Below are 19,545 nucleotides of genomic sequence, written 5' to 3'. Positions count from 1 at the left end.
ACACTGAGAAACGTGAAAATTCAAACAATACTTAACATCTCTTCTCCTCCCTTGCAATGCGTCGCCTACCACCAGTGCCGCCGTCGTCGTCGATTCCTTCATCCTCTTCGGAAAGCAGCACCAACAATCCTGTCATTGACTCCGATTCTCTCTTTATGGGTCATCAAGTAACATTTTCGTGTATACTCACTGCTACTCTGATACTCTTTTCCTTCTCTTCAATTGTTGAATGAATTAGATTAGAAAGAATGGGTTTATTGGTCCAATTTGTGAAAATCCATGTTGCGAGTAAAGTTTTCTTCTTTGTGAAAACTCTTTGAATCACTTTTTCCCCTTTGAATCACTTTCAGATCTTTCTTTTTTTATTAGTTTGTGAAATCCATGATCAATTGCTGAATTATATAGATTAGAAAGAAAGGGTTATTTGAATCACTTTATTCTTTGTGTATAAATAATGTTGATTGATTTTTTTCATCATTTCTTCTTTGGTATAACTATGTGTCTGCTATAACTTCTTCGTGTTTAAAAGAATGTTGATTGATTTTTTTCATCACTTCTTTGGTATAACTTCTTTTTTGAATCACTTCTTCTCTGAATGTGCTATTATTTTTTTTATCAGTTATGTTCTATTTGTTTGGAAATATGTTTGGGTTATTTTTTTTTTCATGTAAAAATGTTGTTTGGTAATGAGAATTGTTGATTTTTTTTTCTTCATATAAGAATGTAAGTTTGAAATCTCGTTTGTCATAGAATTATTTATTGAGTTGTATATGAATATTTTGCAGGCTGTAAACATTCAAACTAACGAGAGTAGAATAGCTGGGAATGTTGAATCCATGAACTCTACTACTGAACTTGAACTACTAGCACCACTGCCACCGAGTATGGAGGGGAAAAATGATGTGGACAAAGGTGAAGGTTCCAATGATAAACAAACACAAACTCTTCAACAATTGAAAAAAGAAGATGAGACAGGAACTGGTAGTACTCTTTCCGGTGTCCATTTTGATGTTGAAGCATGTAGGAAAGCGTTAGCTAAGATGATAATTGTTGATGAGTTGCCTTTTAAGTTTCTTGAGGGGGAGGAATTTCGCTATTTTGTGAGTGTTGTGCAGCCTAGATTCCCCATTCCTTCTAGGATTTCAGTTGCTATAGATTGCTGGGATATTTTAACCAAAGAGAAACATAAGTTAAGAAGTATGTTTAGGAGAGGGGATTAGAAAGTGCTGGATGGTTTGTTTCTTACTTTTTGTGGTACTCCTTATGTTATGGTTTGTTAAGGTTATGATGGTACTAACTACTAAGGTTGATCTTTGGTCTTGTGTTAGTTATTTTGTTAGTCTTGCTCATTGAGTGTTTGCCTTTTTTGATCAAAATAATAAGGCCTTTGTTCCTTAATAGTTGCATGGCTATAGAGATCTTACTGAAATATGACACATTCTGCATAAACTGCTACATGCTATAGCCTATTATATGAAAGAATTTGCTATAACTAGTATATGAAAGAAAAAAGAAATACTGCAATTTATGAAATCGTAAAAATTATTTTTAATACAGGCATTAATATCACTTATATACATTTGGATAACCGAAAACCGATCCAAATTAAACCGCATTAAATTGGATCGGTTTGGTTTGGATTTTATTTTAAGAACCAATCGAACCGAGCCGAACCGCACATATTTTATTTTTTGGATCGGTTCACTTTTTGCTTCATAACCGAACCGAACCGCACCGCGAACACCCCTACCTCATCCTAGCCGTCACCGTGTATTTAATGTTTTGCAATTTTTTATGAGGATATATTTATAAAAATATTCAAAATGTTACATTAATCAATGATTGTATTGATTTTGATATTTTATAATAAAGAACGGAGGGAGTAATAATTAAAATATGGTTATAGTACTTGTTTGTTAGCAAGACCAAAACTGAAAAAAACGACTCTGTTCTGCTTCTTGAATCTCGATCTGGGTACAGTACGCTGTTTCTCCTTCTGCTTCACTCCAGTAGGGTAGGGTTCCATGGATCGTCAATGGCGTCCCAATCCCAATCTCAATCCAAGACCAATTCAATACCAAACCAATCTCTGTCCCAATTGCTTAACCCCACACTTCCCCTTTTGCCCCAACCCTTCTCCTAATTGGCCACCACCGCCACCGCCACCAAACCCTACCATCAACAATTACGACTCCGATTTCGATAGAACCTTTAAGAAACCAAGAATCGAAGACGACGAACGAAGATTAAAGCTCATTCGTGATCACGGTCTCAATCCACCTCAATTTCAACACCCTCCACCACCACCGCCACCGCAATATCACCCTCCTCCACCACCACCGCCGCCACATATTCACAATACTCCAATTTATCATCCTCAACAACACCACAGCGAATTCAATTCACCTTTCCACGATCCTAATTTTCACCATTTTCAACCTCAACCAGTGGATAATCATATTCACAATCATAATTTCAATGCACGAGAATCACATCATCCTTATCCATATCCAAATCCTTACCCTAATGGTAGTAACAATGGTTTTTCTGACAATAATGCTCAAATGGAAGCTTCTAGATTCTACAGGCCTCCTCTTCCTACTTCTCCGCCTCCGCCACTTCCGATGGATCCACCCATGTATTTTTCTGCACCTAAGAAACCACCTTCACTATTTCCTGTTACTTCTTCTGCGCCTCATGAGCCTCACCCATTTCCCCAACCTTATTTTCACACTACTAAACCAGAATTTTCCACTGCCTTTCCTACTGAGGTATGTTAATGCTAGTTTTCATTGTTTGTTTGATGCTGTTTTTGTTAGCTATGCTAATGTAGAGAGAAGACCTGTGGATTCTGTAGTAAGGAGAGTAGTTAAATCATTAGAGGCTGAGGAAGACCTAGAAAAAATATAAAAGAAACTATTAAGAAAGATCTAAATATTATTAATGAGTTAGATAGAAATACGGTATATAATAGAGCATTATGGTGTCGTTTGATCCATGTAGCCGACCCTACTTAGTGGGATAAGACTTGGTTGTTGTTGTTGTTGTTGTTTTTGTTTGTTTGTTATGATTGTTTACTTTTTGTTTTATGTTAGGAACCATCGAAACAGTACTTGGGAGATGCACAACCTTTTTCGATAAACCCATTGGCTGCCGAGAAGCCTAAGTTTGTTGATGCTTCTCAATTATTCCGGAATCCACTTCGAACTTCACGGCCTGATCATTTTGTGATCATACTTCGTGGTTTTCCAGGTGTGTTTTTCATTTTTGTATTATATTAATTGCTATTGTTGATCCAAAGTTGTGTTGGTGAGTTGTGATAGTATAGAGGTTAGTAGTAGTACTATATTTATTAGCAAATCATTAATAAGTTATGTGATGGTGTGGCTGTTATGCCTTTCTTTTTAAGCTTGAAATACTAGGTTCAAATAGATCAATTTAAGTGGTGTTGATAGAGGTGGATTAAAGAGTGGATGAAGGGCTAGTTATGATGGTTTGAAACAAAATGAAACCTGAATAAAAGTTAAAAAAATAAAATAAACCCTTCAGAACAGAAATAAAAAATTAAAAAATGCTGTAACCTGAAGAATCAGTAACCAGATGAATGAATCAAAATGTGCGGACGTGGCCCAATTAGAGAGTGTGTGACAGATAGAGTGTGTTTGAGCGTTTTCCCCTAGCTTTCCTCATATAATATGATAAAGGGCAACCCGGTGTGCTAAAGCTCCCGCATACGCAGGGTCTGGGAAGGGGTCCCACCATCAATATACATCTTATAATATGTATATTAATGGAAAATGATGAATGTTTGAAGGGGCCCTGGCCTCTCCTTGTTCCATAGAAGACCAGCCACTAGTTATAGTGTGGAGCAAATTGATTAACTGTATGCATGTGAATAGGGATTTTACTTATACGTCTTGGATTTTGTGGAAGATGACAAGTGTTCGTAATTTCATTGTCTATGTTGCAAATCTAAAGGAAGCTCCTGTTGTTTGTGATTTCTTGGCCTTGGGATGTGATGTGATAGTAATTTGTTGCCCATTTTACATGCCCGCGGTATTGATTACTTTCTTCTGTTGAGATCTTTTCTACATGTTTGTCTCCTTTTCAGGCAGTGGTAAGACTTACTTGGCAAAGATGTTGCGTGATCTAGAGGTCGAAAATGGTGGTGATGCTCCACGAATTCATTCTATGGATGATTATTTTATGACGGAGGTTGAAAAGGTTGTTGAATATATGGCTTTATACTTTTGACCAGCATTCTTGTCTTGTCATATATGAGATTTTAATTGGTTATGTTGTAACTTCTGGTGGATGCTGTGTTAATATATTTTTTTTTTTTTAAAGGTTGAGGATAGTGATGGACCAAAATCTTCAAGTTCAGGAAGAAACAAGAGGCCTGTAACAAAAAAGGTCATGGAGTATTGTTATGAACCTGAAATGGAGGAGGTAGCTGCTACTTGCATTGTGTTGTGTATTTTTTATTTAATTTAGGTTTAAATGCTTGCTCTCATCTGTTTCAATATCTAGTATTAGATTTATGCTGTCCTTACAGTTTCCCTGCTATGGAATCTGTTGTGAAGGAGGCTGTAGAGGAGAGATAAATAGGGTTTGGGGAGGGGGGTTATTGCATTGAATGTGCCAAACTTATATTGCTTATTTTAAAATTTCTTCTGTTAAGACTTTTTTTTTTATTAAGCAATTTAGGCTTTTGTTCACCCAAAGATTTGTTTTGTCTGAATGCATATTTTAAACAAAAATGCCAGGAATATGCAAAGATTAATATAGAAGGAAGCTAGAGAGTGGAACCGAATATTTGCAATGCATAGTATTTGGGAGCTCGTTATGTTTGCACCATGTTGTAATTTTTATTGTTGTAAATTTGGAATTAGGTCATTGGATCCTGGTTGCAACCTTGCAGGAAATTTTTATATTTATTTTGGATGCCTGTCTTCTGTATATATTTTTTTAAATATAAAAATACTGGAAAACTCCATCGTTCTATGCTCTAATGTATGCACTGAATCTTTGTATATTTTTATTTTGGATACCTGTCTTCTATAAATATGTTTTTTCTTGTAATATAAAAATACTGGAAAATTCCACTGTTCTATTCTCTAATCTAATATGTTATATGCACTGAATCACAATGTGCAGGCTTATCGGTCGAGCATGTTGAAAGCATTCAAGAAAACTGTTGAGGAGGGCGTTTTTACCTTTATTATAGGTATGCATTACAAAAATGTGTAGGCTAAAATATTCTTAACGCAGACGAACTCCACTATTTTGGATATTTGACTTAGTTTGAGGTTGCAGTTTTGCTCTGGATGGAAAATCTTGCATTTTGTCATGAGTTCCGTCCATACTCACTATAGTGACACTGTTTGTTGATTTATTGGTAATAGAGTTGCACCGAGTACTTGATCTTAGGCTTAATCTCCTCTGGTACACATGTTTATGTGAAATTAGTTTAGTATACTCAGGTATCCAAAAGTGGAAAATTTGTTTCTTAGGTTTATTAGAATAACATAAGCATAGAATTCATAGAGAGTGGTTGAGGGTTATGAACTAGCTTGTTATAGAATATGATAAATTCAAATGTGTAGTTTCCTATTAGATTAAGTGGTGATGCAGTGCCCATGCACTGCCTATATGTTCACTAACTACAGATGCAGTTTTGTTTGGCAATTGACCCTTTTCTTGGTGGTATTTTGTTCCTCTTCTTAGTGGATGACCGCAATCTGCGGGTAGCTGATTTTGCTCAATTTTGGGCAACTGCAAAGGTATACCATTAATTCTTTTTTTGCTCGCAACCTCTGCCATGTATGCTCAAGACGACTCACAATATCTTTGTAATACTCTCTCCGGTCACCCTCAAAATTAGTTTTAGGCATGTTTCACTTGCCTTCTGTTGCTTAGTTTTGCAAAATTATGAACTTTTGTTCCGTATCATGATTCTATATAGCAAACAGAGGGTAGAGGGTTGCTGGCAATGTACTAGTAACTTTTAGTGTCAATAACTGCAATTAACTGAGCTGAACCATTGAAAATTATATATAGATATTATGTTATGCTTCCTAGCTGTCTGTGATGTTAATGATAATGGATATTAAAGTGTTATTTTAAATAATACGGTTGCTGCTTCCTATTCCATTGCTTTATGTGAAATAAACTGCCTCCTACCAAAGTTATGGTTTGTATATGTTTGAATTTAAATCTGATTCCATTTGAAGTTGATGGATGAATGCCAGTTGCTTCTGTACTGTTATAATTATCAATACTCATTTCATAGCTAAATATATCTATGAATTGAAGAGTAGGCATATGAGATATATTTATTCAATGTTTTCTTTGCTGACGAATATTTTTCTTCCTTTCAGAGATCGGGTTATGAAGTTTACATTTTAGAAGCTACTTACAAGGACCCAGTGGTACGTTTATTTGTTTCCACCAAGCAATATGGAGCCTCATTTTGTTTTTCTTTTAGAATAACATCCAGCTAATTATCATTATTGGTCTGTGCAAAACTAAATAAACTATCTTAATTGGCCATCCAAAATATTCCATTGCATAATGATAGAGAACATTTTCATATTGCTTTAATGTTTCCCGTATTGGATTAGATGTTTGAATTTTCGATTACAAGTGTTTGCTTTTTTGGTCATATTCAATGACTAAGTTCTCTTATATGATTAAATATTTTTCAATATTATGTAGGTTTAATTATTGTTCTTTATTCAGGGTTGTGCTGCAAGGAATGTCCATGGATTTACACAGCAAGAAATAGAAAAGATGGCTGAGCAATGGGAAGAAGCACCATCCTTGTATCTGCAGCTTGATATGAAGGTTTGCAGTAAATTTGGAATTATTTGTGTGAAAATAGCAATTCTGAGGCAATAAAATTTGTATCACTTGTATAGTAAAGGCTCTGTAGTCTGTATTGTATTTTAATCGTGTCTCTTTTCCTGACACTACAGTCACTATTTCATGGAGATGATCTAAAAGAAAGCAGAATACAGGAGGTAATTGTAACTTTTGAATGTTTTTTCGTTTGAGCTTTTATGTGCAATTTGAGTATTAGGGACCTACTTTCAAACAATTCTGGTTTTTATTTCTGGGGTTAAAGATGGAATTTTATAGTGAGAAAGAGAACTGGCACGATAAAGGTAGTTAAAATCAAGATTTTACTCAAAATCGAGGAGGTGAAATAAAAGTGTAAATTGTGGAATCGTAACACGAATTGTAAGATTCTACAAAGATCATCTATATGTATATAAAATAATATGAATATGTGAAGTACTCTCCAAGGACTTCAGGCAAAGGTTTTTGAGCCTAACTTTTTTTGAGTAGGTTAATTGTTATGCTCTAAACAATCCTATAGAGATGCTACTGAGGACGTGGGCATTATGCTCTAAACAAATAATGATAAAGAACAGTTTAAACTTCTCTCAGTCACCAAAATTTAATTTCCTTGTTCTGGCAAACGCCTTAATGTTATTTCCATAGAAACTATATCAAATTGTGACAATACTTTAAATGCCAAGAATATTTTCAAAAGTAAATGTATATTATTATTTAGTAACTGTCGATATTATTTACAAGTATTCTAGTGATCGTTTTTAATTTATTAACTATAATATATTTTTAGTACTTGTATTTTATTATTTATAACAACTTCAACAATTAAAACCAGAAAACTTTTGAATGAGATGACACAGTCTCTTCCAGTTTAAGCCGAGTCTCAGGTTTGAATCCGATGTTGGGCATGCTAAATGCTAAAACTCTTAGGTAGAGCTTGCTGCCCATTTTTGGTCCACCATGCTCGAGGAAGTCTCTGTAGTTGTGCATGAGGATACCCGGTTTTTACCAAAAAATGTAACATATTTACAATATTTTTAGTAAAATATAACATGAAGCTTGTAACATATTTAGGTTTCATTGGGTTTATTTGTAATTATTCTAATGCTCATATAGCTGCGATAACTAGTTTTAATTCGAAGCTACCTTATGGCTGTGGACATCGTATCATGTTAGATATGGGATATTTGATATGTGCTGGTTATATACCGTATAGCTGTATATTAAATTTTTTGCCGAAGATCCTTCATTATTTTCAATCGGTGTGCCTGAACTTGACTGGTTTCATATGACATATTTTCCAGGTTGACATGGATATGGACGATGATCTTGATGATGCTTTAGTTGCAGCGCAAGGAAGAGAAGCTGACAAAGCTGTTGTCCGTCCTGTCAAGGATGGTGAAGGTAATATGCTCTAACCCATTAGTGTTTGTATGGCTGCATCTATCCTGTTAATGTCATTTTTTTGGGTACATCTGATCACTGATAACCAACTGTAAGATAGTCGTGGATCTTATTTCCTTTATAATATTGGATGAGTTCAGGTTCACATAGGATTATACAACAATGAGATGCTTGACCTGGCCAAAGTTAGAAAAATAAGTATCCACTCTAATATTGGGGCCTATCTTGATATGTTATCCCCTCCCCCCCTCATGTTATACTTTATTCAACCCTTTATCTGGTCGAAAGAACATTAAAATTAGGGAATAGTACATGGTTAGAAGCAATGTTGGTAGGGTCAAAAGTTATACCCATGGGATTGCCCGATCCTGCAATCCAAACACACTTGTTTATGGATCAGATGGCTGAAGATCACAGTGAAATCATAAAAATCACCATCAAATGGGATCGAGAATTCAGCACAGGTGGCTTTTTTATGTTCGGTCGGGTTTTTCCTCAGAAAACCCTTGTCCACCGGAGACTTGTCATCCAATGGATACACAGTATCTCCTCTGGATAATAATTCGGCTAAAAAATTTAGAATTGTTTTACTTCTGTCTTTCGTGTCTCTTTACTGTGGTTAGCCCTTTGCAATATAGGCTCCATAAAGGATGGGAAGAGATGGGATGCTGAAGAGGAACATCCAACGGAAGTCAGAGAACTTGGTAAAAGCAAATGGTCTGAAGATTTTGAAGATGACATCGACCAAACTGAAGGTATGAAGGGCAATATTAATGCTCTGTCTGGGTTAATTCATCAATATGGCAAGGAACGAAAATCTGTACATTGGGGTGATCAGGTATGACATGTATTTGATGCTATTATCTGAAAGCTTAGAGAGTGTAATATTTGAAGTCTGTTTCAACCTTAGTATTATCGGTAGCAAAAATTTGCATTCTCGTTTAAATTATTGTTGGATTACATGGGAGATGTAGGAAGGTGTAGGAAAGGGGTAAGGAAAAGGGTATGATGCAGGCATTGAACAATGATTATGGTGATGTTGTTCAGGGCAATGTGTGCTATCGGCTATGTTGTTTCTGTTTTTTCAGATTCTTATACGTGTATATTTATTATCTTTCTCCACTTCTTTTTCTTCCTAGTTTTGTGCGTTTTACTCCTTTTCTTTTTGAGGTAATGAGGACACTGAATATAGAAAAGGGCAAATGGACTAAAGTACTAAACCTTTAAGATTTTTTATTTTATGTTTGGTGTGTATTGAAGCACAGCCGCAACAGAAATACCGGCATAATCTGTTTTTGTTGCTTATATTATGGATTGAAATCATCTGTTCCTTCTCGTCCCTTCAGTTAGATAATGACAAATCACGAAAAAATTCCCACACTTTTAAATAGGGCAACATTTTCTCTATTTAGTGTTTTTTCTAGGGTGTTGTTTTAATTAAATGTACTAGAAAAAAGGACATACGAAGGGGACATGTGATTTGATTCCTTTCATTATAGGCATTTTCTTAATGTCCGAACCCCTTCCCCTTTCTTTGCAACCATCCTTTCAGGTTGGCAAAACAGGATTTTCAATAGGCACTGCAAGGAAGGTAACCACTTTGTCTTTAGTAATTGGACCTGGTGCTGGATACAACCTGGTTAGTTGTTTTGACTTTCATCATTTCATATTGCTTAAATTTTAGGAACAACATTTATCTGATAAGATGTTAATCTTCTTTCTCTGACATTTAGTTTCAAGATTATATGCACTTGTTTTTCATTTTACTTTGCGGAAGTTAATCTGTTGTACTTGTATGTATTAAGCATCCTGTTTGCTCATTTTTTTAAAACTTGGGAAGTTTTTTGGTTTTAGAAGGATGTAAATTCAGTCTATGTTTTCAATTGGAAGATACCTTTATAAACCATTGTATTGTGTGTTTATATACAGAAGTCGAATCCATTACCTAAAGAGGAAAGTCCAACCCGAAATAGTGTGGAAACAAAGAAGCGCAGCACATTTCAAGAACGAATCCGGGCGGAACGTGAATCATTCAAAGCTGTCTTTGATGGGAGACGTCCACGGATTGGACTTGATGTAGAGGAGGACTGAGTCAGAAATTTGGTTTACTCATTCATACAGATAGGTTCAATCTATACCTTTGTGTATCATGAATAGTTAATTAAAAGAAAGTTGTATTTTTTGGTTGGCTGGAATTGAAAAACATGCCGTCCCCAGCCGAGTTTTGTGAAATTTTGTAAAATTGACCGAAAGGTTAATATGAAATATATATTCCTGATTTGTTAAGGTCTAGTTGCTGTCTGTATGGAGACTAATGTCTCATTTATATCTTGTTGTATAATATTAATAGGAATATATTATAAATAAATTTGAGGCTGTATTAATACACAATACTTAAGCCCGTTTACTTAATTTTTAATGTTGTTAAATGTTTTAGTAGTTTTTTATTTGTAGCATATAGGAAAATATTTTAGTAAATTTCTTAGAATTTTGGATTGTGCATAATTCAATCTTAAAAAACCGGGTTGTAACGTGATGAATAATGAACTCAATGAATTGAAGAAAGAAGCAAAAGCTACATAACATGTATTTTTTAAGTTTCTCCTTGTTGAAATTGTTTTGATTTTGTTAATTATATTTACCAATTTGTTAAAATGATTAATTGGTAAATTAAAAACAAAATTTGTGATTATTTTTTAATAATGAATGGGCAGTTAAGAACATAATTAACAGACTACATCAATATTATTAGTACAATAACACTTTTAATAATAATTTTATCGGATGCATGAGTATTTTTGATACTTTTGTTTTGTCACATTTGTAGGCATAATGCCATTTTTGATATATAATTGGATGTTTGTGGATTTGTTCATAATTTTATCCTTTTTGGTTTTAGCACTTTGAGATTTGTATGATGTATTTTTCTTCTTTGATGTAATTTTTACAATTTAAATGAATGAATATCACTTTTAATAAAAAAAAATAAAAACACTATTAATAATTGTAGCAAAATATGGTATTAACAAATTATAAAAATATACTGTAAAAGTTAAGACAATTAAATACATTAGAGTTTTAATGCAATGCAGTTTGAGTTCCAAAACAAAAAGTTTACAGTTTTGAGTCTAATGCACTGCGTTAGTAGAGTGGTGTGGGATAATACCATGCCTTTTTCACCTTATACTTTTTGCTATTAAAAAATGAAGAAAAACGGGTAGTAACCTCTGATAGCAGGTAATTAAATCGGTCCAAGATGGACATATACATGAACTATGTCTTGTGTCACAGTAGATGTTGGTTTATAGATACAATTGTATTGATGACTTCCTATGCCATAATAGAATATTGGCAAAATTGCATTTTTGATCCCTTAAGTATTTATGTAGTATCGTTTTGGTTCCTTAATTAAAATTCGATTTATTTTGGTCCCTTAACTTCTCTCTGTTACACATTTTAGTCCTTTTCGTTGGTTTTAATTCAAAAAAGTTAGATTTTCTTCATTTTCTTCTGGAATTTTTCTAGGATACTTGTTGTTGAAGGTTGATGGAGATGATATGAAGATGAAAAAGAGGAGAAGAAGATGAAGAAAACCTAACGTTTTTGAATTAAAATTAACAGAAAGGACCAAAATGTGTAACGGAGAGAAGTTAAGGGATCAAAATAAATCAAATTTTTGTTAAGAGACCAAAGCGATACTACCTAAATAGTTAAGGGACCAAAAATGCAATTTAGCCCATAATATTCTTGTCCTTTTACTTTATATTTATTTACATTTACATATATTTACATTTCAGTTAATCTACTCTTTTGTCCCTTGATCTTTTCAAATATGACCAAAGGGAAATGGGGGGAAATAAAGAAAAAGACAAACACAACATAATTACATAGCTAAGGTTTTAGGTCTGATCCTTGGTTTACTACTGCTACAATCTAGATCAGCCTCTGTTCCAATGTCTTGTAGGCTGTATCTGGTTCTTAACATGGCTTGCCTACTTCACATTTTAGACAACCCGAAAAACGAGTAAGCGCTGCTGCAAAACTCCCTGGCTTTGCCTTGATGTCTGACTTGGGAAAATTTGCAGCCTTAGTTCCAGACTGTTTAAAGAAGGCTCCATTCATCATCAAGTCATTCTCTGATCTCCAACTCCATGCCTTCCATACACTTTCAGGTGCATAATCCCTCTTTGTCACCTAAATCATTTTCAATTTGTAGAATAATTAGAAGAAAATAAAACATTTATATTAGACTGAACTCATGGCTTATATGTCGCTCTTTATATACCTCTTTTGCATTTGGGTTAGGAGGAGCAATAAACCGGTTACCCTGGCTGAGTATGGTGGGATGTGTGCTACCACCAATGGCATACATAAGCCAATGAGTGTAGTCATTGTTAACAATATGAAAGAATCCCCATCTACACCTTGGCATCCTCTGTATCAATCCTTTCCCAAAATGGTTAAAAGCCACAGTTATTTGCGAGATTTGATCTCCTGAGAACCCATCATTTGCTCCAAATAACATAACCTACACCACAAGAAAAATCATTTATATATATGCATGCATGTAAGCAAAAGAATAAGTAGATGAGATGTTGTTAATTACATCATTATGACGCGTCATATGGCAGTTGGAAATGGTAATAGCCGTTGATCCCGCTACGGCATCAACCAATCCATCAGCACAATTCCACATTGAAATATGATCTATCCAAACATGACTAGCTCCAAACATTGAAATTGCATCACCATCACTCGCACTACGGGATCCATAGTGATCCATCGAGTCTCTGATTTGGCCACCGCTGGTTTTTTTAGTATCATGGATATGTAACCCATGGATGATTATGTTTTTCACGTATTGCAACGTTATCTGAGCACCCTCACTAATATGAACGTTTGCACCACGTGCATCTATGGTCTTGTCACTGGTCAGTAAAAGCTCCGCCTTTAGTTTGATATTCATATTATGTTTAAAAATGATCCATAATGGCTCTTTTTGAATGGCTGCAAATCGCAATGTCCCTGGTTTTGGTGTGACAAGATCATTGTCAGATGAATCAGTGACAACATATATTTTGCCAGCTTTGCCTCCTGTTGTGCCGTGACCAAAACCAAGAACACAATCTGCTAGCTTCTTGCGATTCTTTTCCCAATTTGGATCACATCTCCAGCAACTATCGATGGGATTTGTGGCTGAGCATGGACCTTTGTATTTGGCTAATTCCCTCCTCGTACTATTGGAACCACTAAGAGCCCTGCCCCATTCATGAAATTTAGTTTTATAAGGTTATTCATATTAATAAAAGTAAATGCATATTGAAATTAATAAAAAGGACATACTTGTGGACATGCATATTCAAATTAGAAGTTATTTCCTGAGGGTTTGGCTTATAAGCTTGCTGTGCAGCCTTTTTGGCATCATCAGATCGGTTCTGCCAGTATTGGTCGAAATGAACTATGTTAGCCTCGAAGATTGGGACTATAGCAAGAAAAAATACACAACCAAAGAGCAATCTACGCTTGTTGACTTCCATTCTTTCAAATGTTTCGTTATCCTTATCAAATTTTCTATGTTTCTTGTTTGCTTAATTATGTTTCTTTTATAGTTTGAAATCCTCATTCCTGATTTTGTGCATGGCCCTACGTACGCGGTATTATTAGATCCTCTTAGTGCCATATCTATATGTGAATGTGAATGGAAAAATACCAATAACCAACCAAAGTGCATGCAAAGATTACGCTATATTTGGGTGTGATTGTAACACCATACATTTTTCTTAAAAATAAAATAAAGTCCTTTATATGGGGGGGGGTAAGAGATTATGCATGAAGAATCAGCCGTAATTCTAAATCAATGAATGGAAAATGCAAAACGAGCGATGTGAGGGAATAGGGCAAAGCCTTTCCTTTGGATGGTTTATATTTTTAGTCCATTGGCTTATCTTGGTAATCTAATTTGGATTTGTTCACTACAATGCACAACTAATTATTTGTATGAGCTGATAATAAGTGTCATTAATGCCATATAACAATGATTAGCTTGAAATAATGAGAATTAATATGTAAAAAGAATATTTACACCAACTTGGTATTATTTCCACATTGCACATTAGATGAATCTAACGGCTGAGAACAAGGCAGGAGAGAGCGCTATCATATTACTTCTTCTGCTCCATATTATAAATTATATACAAAGAACTATCATATTTTACATGTGGCTTGTCGCTCTACGATATTAATGAATATTATTATTTTTTTAGTACACACTTAGCCTATTATTAATGTCTCTTTAATTTCTTCAATTCTTGAGATTGTAAGGTCATTCATGTGGTGGTGCTTTACCTATTTAGCACTATATTAAATAGACATCATCATTGTGGAGTATAATATTTGGATGCCTAAGAAGAAGGGTGACTATAGAAACACCCTTTCTCTCCACTTTTTGTAGACCCCATTTAATAAATCATAATGAAATAAATAAATTTTTGTTGAAATGTAATGATATATAATTATTTGTGGGATCTATTTTGTAATTTCTTTTGTCGTGCTGGTTGGAGAAAATTGATGCTTAGTAAATATTATTGTAAAATGAGTAATGTGGATAAAGGGGTCTCATTTAAGCACTTAAACCGAGGTGCTCTGTTGTGGATGGTCTAAAAAATTATTTAAATTAGTGAATATTAATTTTATAAATTTCAATATAAATGAAATAATGAAATATAAATGAGCCATTTTGAAAGAAAAAGAAAACAAATTATATGTCATTTGGAATATAAATGAAATAATAATGTTACGTTTTCTATTATACTCTTTAAAATATTTTAAAGGACAATCTAATATATATTTAAATTGGAATTATTAGTCAAAATAATAAGACAATGGAAAATCTGTGTTGCTAAGTGATTGTTTATTTTGGATATACAAATGTACGTTAATAATTAAATATTAAATTAGTATTGTTCTCCAGCGTTTCAATTTGAGTCTTCTTTGCATTCAGTCTTTAACTCAAATCAAAATAAAAGAAGCTAGTGAGAAACATGTGTTTCTTCATGCAATGTCATTTCGTCAATGTTGGGATGTGTCGAAAAATGTTTAGTTGATCACAAATATTTAGACACCCTATTTAGACGCACACACATTTGATAAAAATTGTAGAAAGAAAAATGAATTGAATAATTAATTGATAAAAATTGTGTCCAAGTACTTATGACTGTAAGAATTCATCAGATGTGTTTGCCATCCTATATATGAAGTTACAAAGCTTGACAATTGAGTGCAAGAAGTGTACGGGAGGCAACAAGCAATTTGTGATTGGGGGGAACCGTTTTTGCAATTGTAAAAACTGTTACGTTGAGTTTGTTATGACGAAACAAATATGATCCTAAGTCCCTCAAAAAAAAAAATGATCCTAAGTTCATCATATCAACAAGTATTCCTCAAAACTTTTCTTATCTTCCAACTTGTATCAAATATTTTATTTTAGATTAATTGAAGTAGTTTTGTTGCTGTCAAAATTAGAAGAGAAGACAATTGTCAATGTGATAAATTGATACAACATAATTGAAGTGTCAACACTATAATTTACATTTTAAATTTAATATATCATTATAAATTAAATACACAACAATTCTTGTAGTGCACTAAGTAGAGCATGTTTTATTGATCCCCCAAACTAAAAACTAACAATGACTAGCTTTTGAAAATGAATATATAAAATAGATAGCTTTTGGTCACTGTAAATATGACGAGTTTGGGTTTTGATCCCTGGTAAAAAAAATAAAAATTGAAATCCATCCCTGCAAAACTTTTTGTTTTTTAAAATAGTTCTGGCCCCACTTTATTGATGATTTGGCACATATATGCCTACGTGGCATTCGCTGACTGTGTAAGTTTGTACATTTGACAGCCACGTGGTAATTATTTTAGTTTAATTATTTAATAAACTTTTTTTAAATATAAAAAATATATTTTTGAAATTAAAATAAAACATTTAAAAATAAAAATAAATTTTAAAAAATACTGAAATTAATTTTTCCAAAATTTTAAAAATAATTAAATTAAATTTTTCAAAAAAAAATAATTTTTATTTTCGAAATTAATTTCCCTTTTTTTTTAGAAATATTTTTTATTTCGAAAAAAAATGAAAAATTCTTTTTTGTCTTTCTAATTTTCGGAAATTTTTTTTTCTGATTTTTTTAGTTCTGAAAATAAATAAATTCTTTTAAATTTTGAAAGCAAAATCTGAAGATAAATTTTCTAATTTTTTTAAAATTTTAGAAAAATGTTATCTAACTTTTTTTTATTTTACAATAATTAATTTCCAGGAAAAAATAGAAAAACCTTTTTAAGTTTGAAAAAAAACTGAATTTTTTTTTTTATTTTGAATTTGTTTTTCTAATTTTCGAAAACTATTTTCTATTTTTTTTTTCGTTTTAATTTTGAAAATTTAGTTCCATATTTTGTTTTTCTTGTAAAAAATAAGTTCCATGCTTTTTTATTTAAAAAAATAAACTTTTTTTTTTTTCAATTTTTTTCTAGTTTTTTTTTTTCAATTTCTTATTTTTATTTCGAAAATATGTTTTTTGTTTTTTAAAATTTGATTTTAAATAATTAAAATGAAATCAATCACACGTGGCTGCCACATGTGCATAATTAAACAGTCAGCAAGTGATACCTATGTAAAAATAAGACACATAAGCAAGAAAGCGGGTCTAAGGACCTTTTTAAAAAACAAAAAATTTTGCAGGGATTGATTTAAAAAAAAAAAAAAAATTTACTAGGAACCAAAACCCAAATTCACTATATTTGCAGAGACCAAAAACATATTTTAGCCAATAAATAAAAATACTTTGCATTTGCATGGTGAGCTTAAGATAAAATAATCCAAGCAGAAACATTAAATCATTATATCTTGGTTCCACAAACCATGCCGAAAGACGAGGACCTGGAAATAAGCAAAGAAAGGAATAGTATGCTTTTGTACATGTTATAATATACAAAACTATATAGTTACCGCAATCCAAATTCAATGCAGCTCAAGTTTAGAATATTTAAGAATGTTCAAGCAAGTAAAGCAATCCAACCATAGAGCTTAATTGATCATGAGGAAAACATGGAAAACACATCACGCAATTATATGATCAAATTATATATAGCTTCCATAGGTTGCATGCAAATTAATTGTCACATTTCTTCAATACCAATTTCTTACAATCTTATCAGTTTCATATTAGTTGTTAATTTGTTTGTCCTTAATGGCCAACGTTAGAGGTACTCCAAGGTATGGAGTAATAAGACCTGTGGCACGCCCTTCTGTTGTTGAAGATATTGTACCTAATTCTGCATGGACAGAGGACTCTGCTGCCCATTATCTTGTAGTGGATCTTCCTGGTATTGCATTAATATCACTAACTTATGAACGTAAAAATAATTATAATATTCATATGAATTTATAAGAATGAACCCTTTAAACCAATGATACACTAATTACTAGACTTATGTAATTACTTGTTTCATGTGAGAATAATCTAAGAAAAAACCAATGAACTATTTACAAGGATTTTTTGTACAATTATCAGTCAAGATTGATGCCATGAAAACGAGAATAACTTGTGAATATTTTTGTCTTCTCTTTCAAATTGTTTCTGTACAGAATTTGTGAAGGAAGATGTGAAGCTTCAGGTTGATAGCAGTGGCCGTATTGTTGTCAAGGGAGAAAGGCAAGCAAGTGAGCAGAAACGTGTTCGTTTTCACCTGAGTTTTCCAGAACCAAATGATTCTGAGATTGATAACATAGCCGGAAAATTCGATGGGGGAATCCTTTACGTGACTCTCCCCAAGCGAATTGTACAAGAGAATAATAAAGAAAGCGACACTGAGAAAGCTGGAATCCATGATGTTAAAAGAGCAGAAGAAATTGATAGCCATACAACCAATGCAGATGATGACAGTAGAGATCATAATCAACATGTTGGTCATGTAGAACGCGAAGATGATCATAATCAACACGTTGGTCGTGTAGAACACGAAGATGATCATAATCAACATGTTCGTCATGTAGAACACGAAGATGATCATAATCAACATGTTGGTCATGAAGAACATGAACATAAACAAATTGAAAATGCACACATGAGAGATTTTTCTGAACAAGTAATGAGGAAGTGGGATCAAGAAACCATGTTAAGAAGTGCATTGGATGTTTTGATGAAAAACAAAGGAATTGTTGCAACAGCTGTTATAGCCTTCTCCTTGGGGATGTATGTATCTAGCAAATTTCAATTTTCAGAAGCACCATAAGTAGTCCTTTGACCTGCATCAATTAATATATATTCACCACTTCAAGTCAAAAGTTCCTTTCAAATGTATCTATAGAACATCAACAAAGTATCATACATATATTCAAACTTTAAATATATATTTTATGTATCTTGTTTGTTTCCAATCTTCACATCTACATCCATAATATGATATAATTTTATGTCATACATCATTTTTCATGTCAGAAGAATTAAGTGATTGTAGAGGAAACTTTATGAGGGCTAATTGGCATATTTTAGTGCCTGCACAATCTTGATCAAGTCAAATGACAACAATATTAGAGACAGAATGGTTCATAATCTTGATCAAGTCAAATGACTACAATATTAGAGACAGAATTCTTGCCACAATTAGCTTCATAATTAATTTGAATATACACTTTCACAGTCCTTGTCAAAATGCATAATATATATAATTTTATCATCAGTTTATGGCAATCTGATGAAAGCAGTCTTAGAGAAGATACAATCACAATAAGGATCTGCTATATTCCTCAAAAAAAGAGAAGAAAATAAACCTCTAAGTTCTCATTGCTTCTATCCAATAATCTTATGTTGGCTTCTATCCTTTGATGAAAAAACCTCAAAAAACAAAACTACAAATCAGATGACATCACCTCTTCTTTTTCAAAACCTCCTTTGCATATGATTCTTTAAACAATATTCTCCACTAAGCTAGAATCCAATACATTGATCCCGATTATGCAGAATCGGAAAGTCACTATGTCAAAATTTACTTTTATCTTATAGGGATCAGATTCCACAAGTAGTTCACCAATTTTAAAAAGAGCATAATCTCACAGGATGCTGATGCTGAAAAGAGAAGCTTCTTCCTGAGCTTAAATTGTTTGTCTGCTTCTTCTGGTTACCTAAACTATTCTCCTTCATATTCATGCTTTTCTTCATGATAAGTTGGTTAATAGTTAAGGACTAACCTCCCCAAAAAATTCTTGACAAGAGC

The 19,545-nt window shown here is 33.1% G+C and overlaps 3 protein-coding genes across 3 annotated transcripts; 2 read left to right on the top strand and 1 right to left on the bottom strand.

Moving 5' to 3' along the window:
• Positions 1-1,906: 1,906 nt before the first annotated feature.
• Positions 1,907-10,642, top strand: LOC11445374 (YLP motif-containing protein 1). Its single transcript, XM_013602425.3, has 13 exons — positions 1,907-2,771; positions 3,096-3,252; positions 4,112-4,224; positions 4,348-4,449; positions 5,158-5,227; positions 5,728-5,783; positions 6,381-6,431; positions 6,742-6,846; positions 6,978-7,022; positions 8,163-8,262; positions 8,901-9,100; positions 9,815-9,901; positions 10,192-10,642. The coding sequence occupies exons 1-13, from the start codon at positions 2,025-2,027 to the stop codon at positions 10,351-10,353; spliced, it is 1,995 nt and encodes a 664-aa protein (XP_013457879.1). The 5' UTR covers positions 1,907-2,024; the 3' UTR covers positions 10,354-10,642.
• A 1,598-nt stretch (positions 10,643-12,240) lies between these two features.
• Positions 12,241-13,799, bottom strand: LOC11438708 (probable pectate lyase P59). The gene is made up of 4 exons (XM_003608961.2): positions 13,606-13,799; positions 12,869-13,520; positions 12,548-12,790; positions 12,241-12,456 (listed from the first exon to the last, which is right to left on the bottom strand). The coding sequence occupies exons 1-4, from the start codon at positions 13,797-13,799 to the stop codon at positions 12,241-12,243; spliced, it is 1,305 nt and encodes a 434-aa protein (XP_003609009.2).
• A 3,621-nt stretch (positions 13,800-17,420) lies between these two features.
• On the top strand, positions 17,421-18,750 carry LOC11440573 (uncharacterized). The gene is made up of 2 exons (XM_003608960.4): positions 17,421-17,655; positions 17,918-18,750. Exons 1-2 carry the CDS (start codon positions 17,520-17,522, stop codon positions 18,562-18,564), a joined length of 783 nt encoding a protein of 260 aa, XP_003609008.1. The 5' UTR covers positions 17,421-17,519; the 3' UTR covers positions 18,565-18,750.
• The last annotated feature ends 795 nt before the right edge of the window (positions 18,751-19,545 follow it).

The sequence above is a fragment of the Medicago truncatula genome, chromosome 4 (assembly GCF_003473485.1).
Source record: "Medicago truncatula cultivar Jemalong A17 chromosome 4, MtrunA17r5.0-ANR, whole genome shotgun sequence".
Taxonomy (NCBI): Eukaryota; Viridiplantae; Streptophyta; class Magnoliopsida; order Fabales; family Fabaceae; genus Medicago; species Medicago truncatula.
Note: the sequence above shows the minus strand (reverse complement) of the source record. Positions and strands in the feature narration are given on the sequence as shown.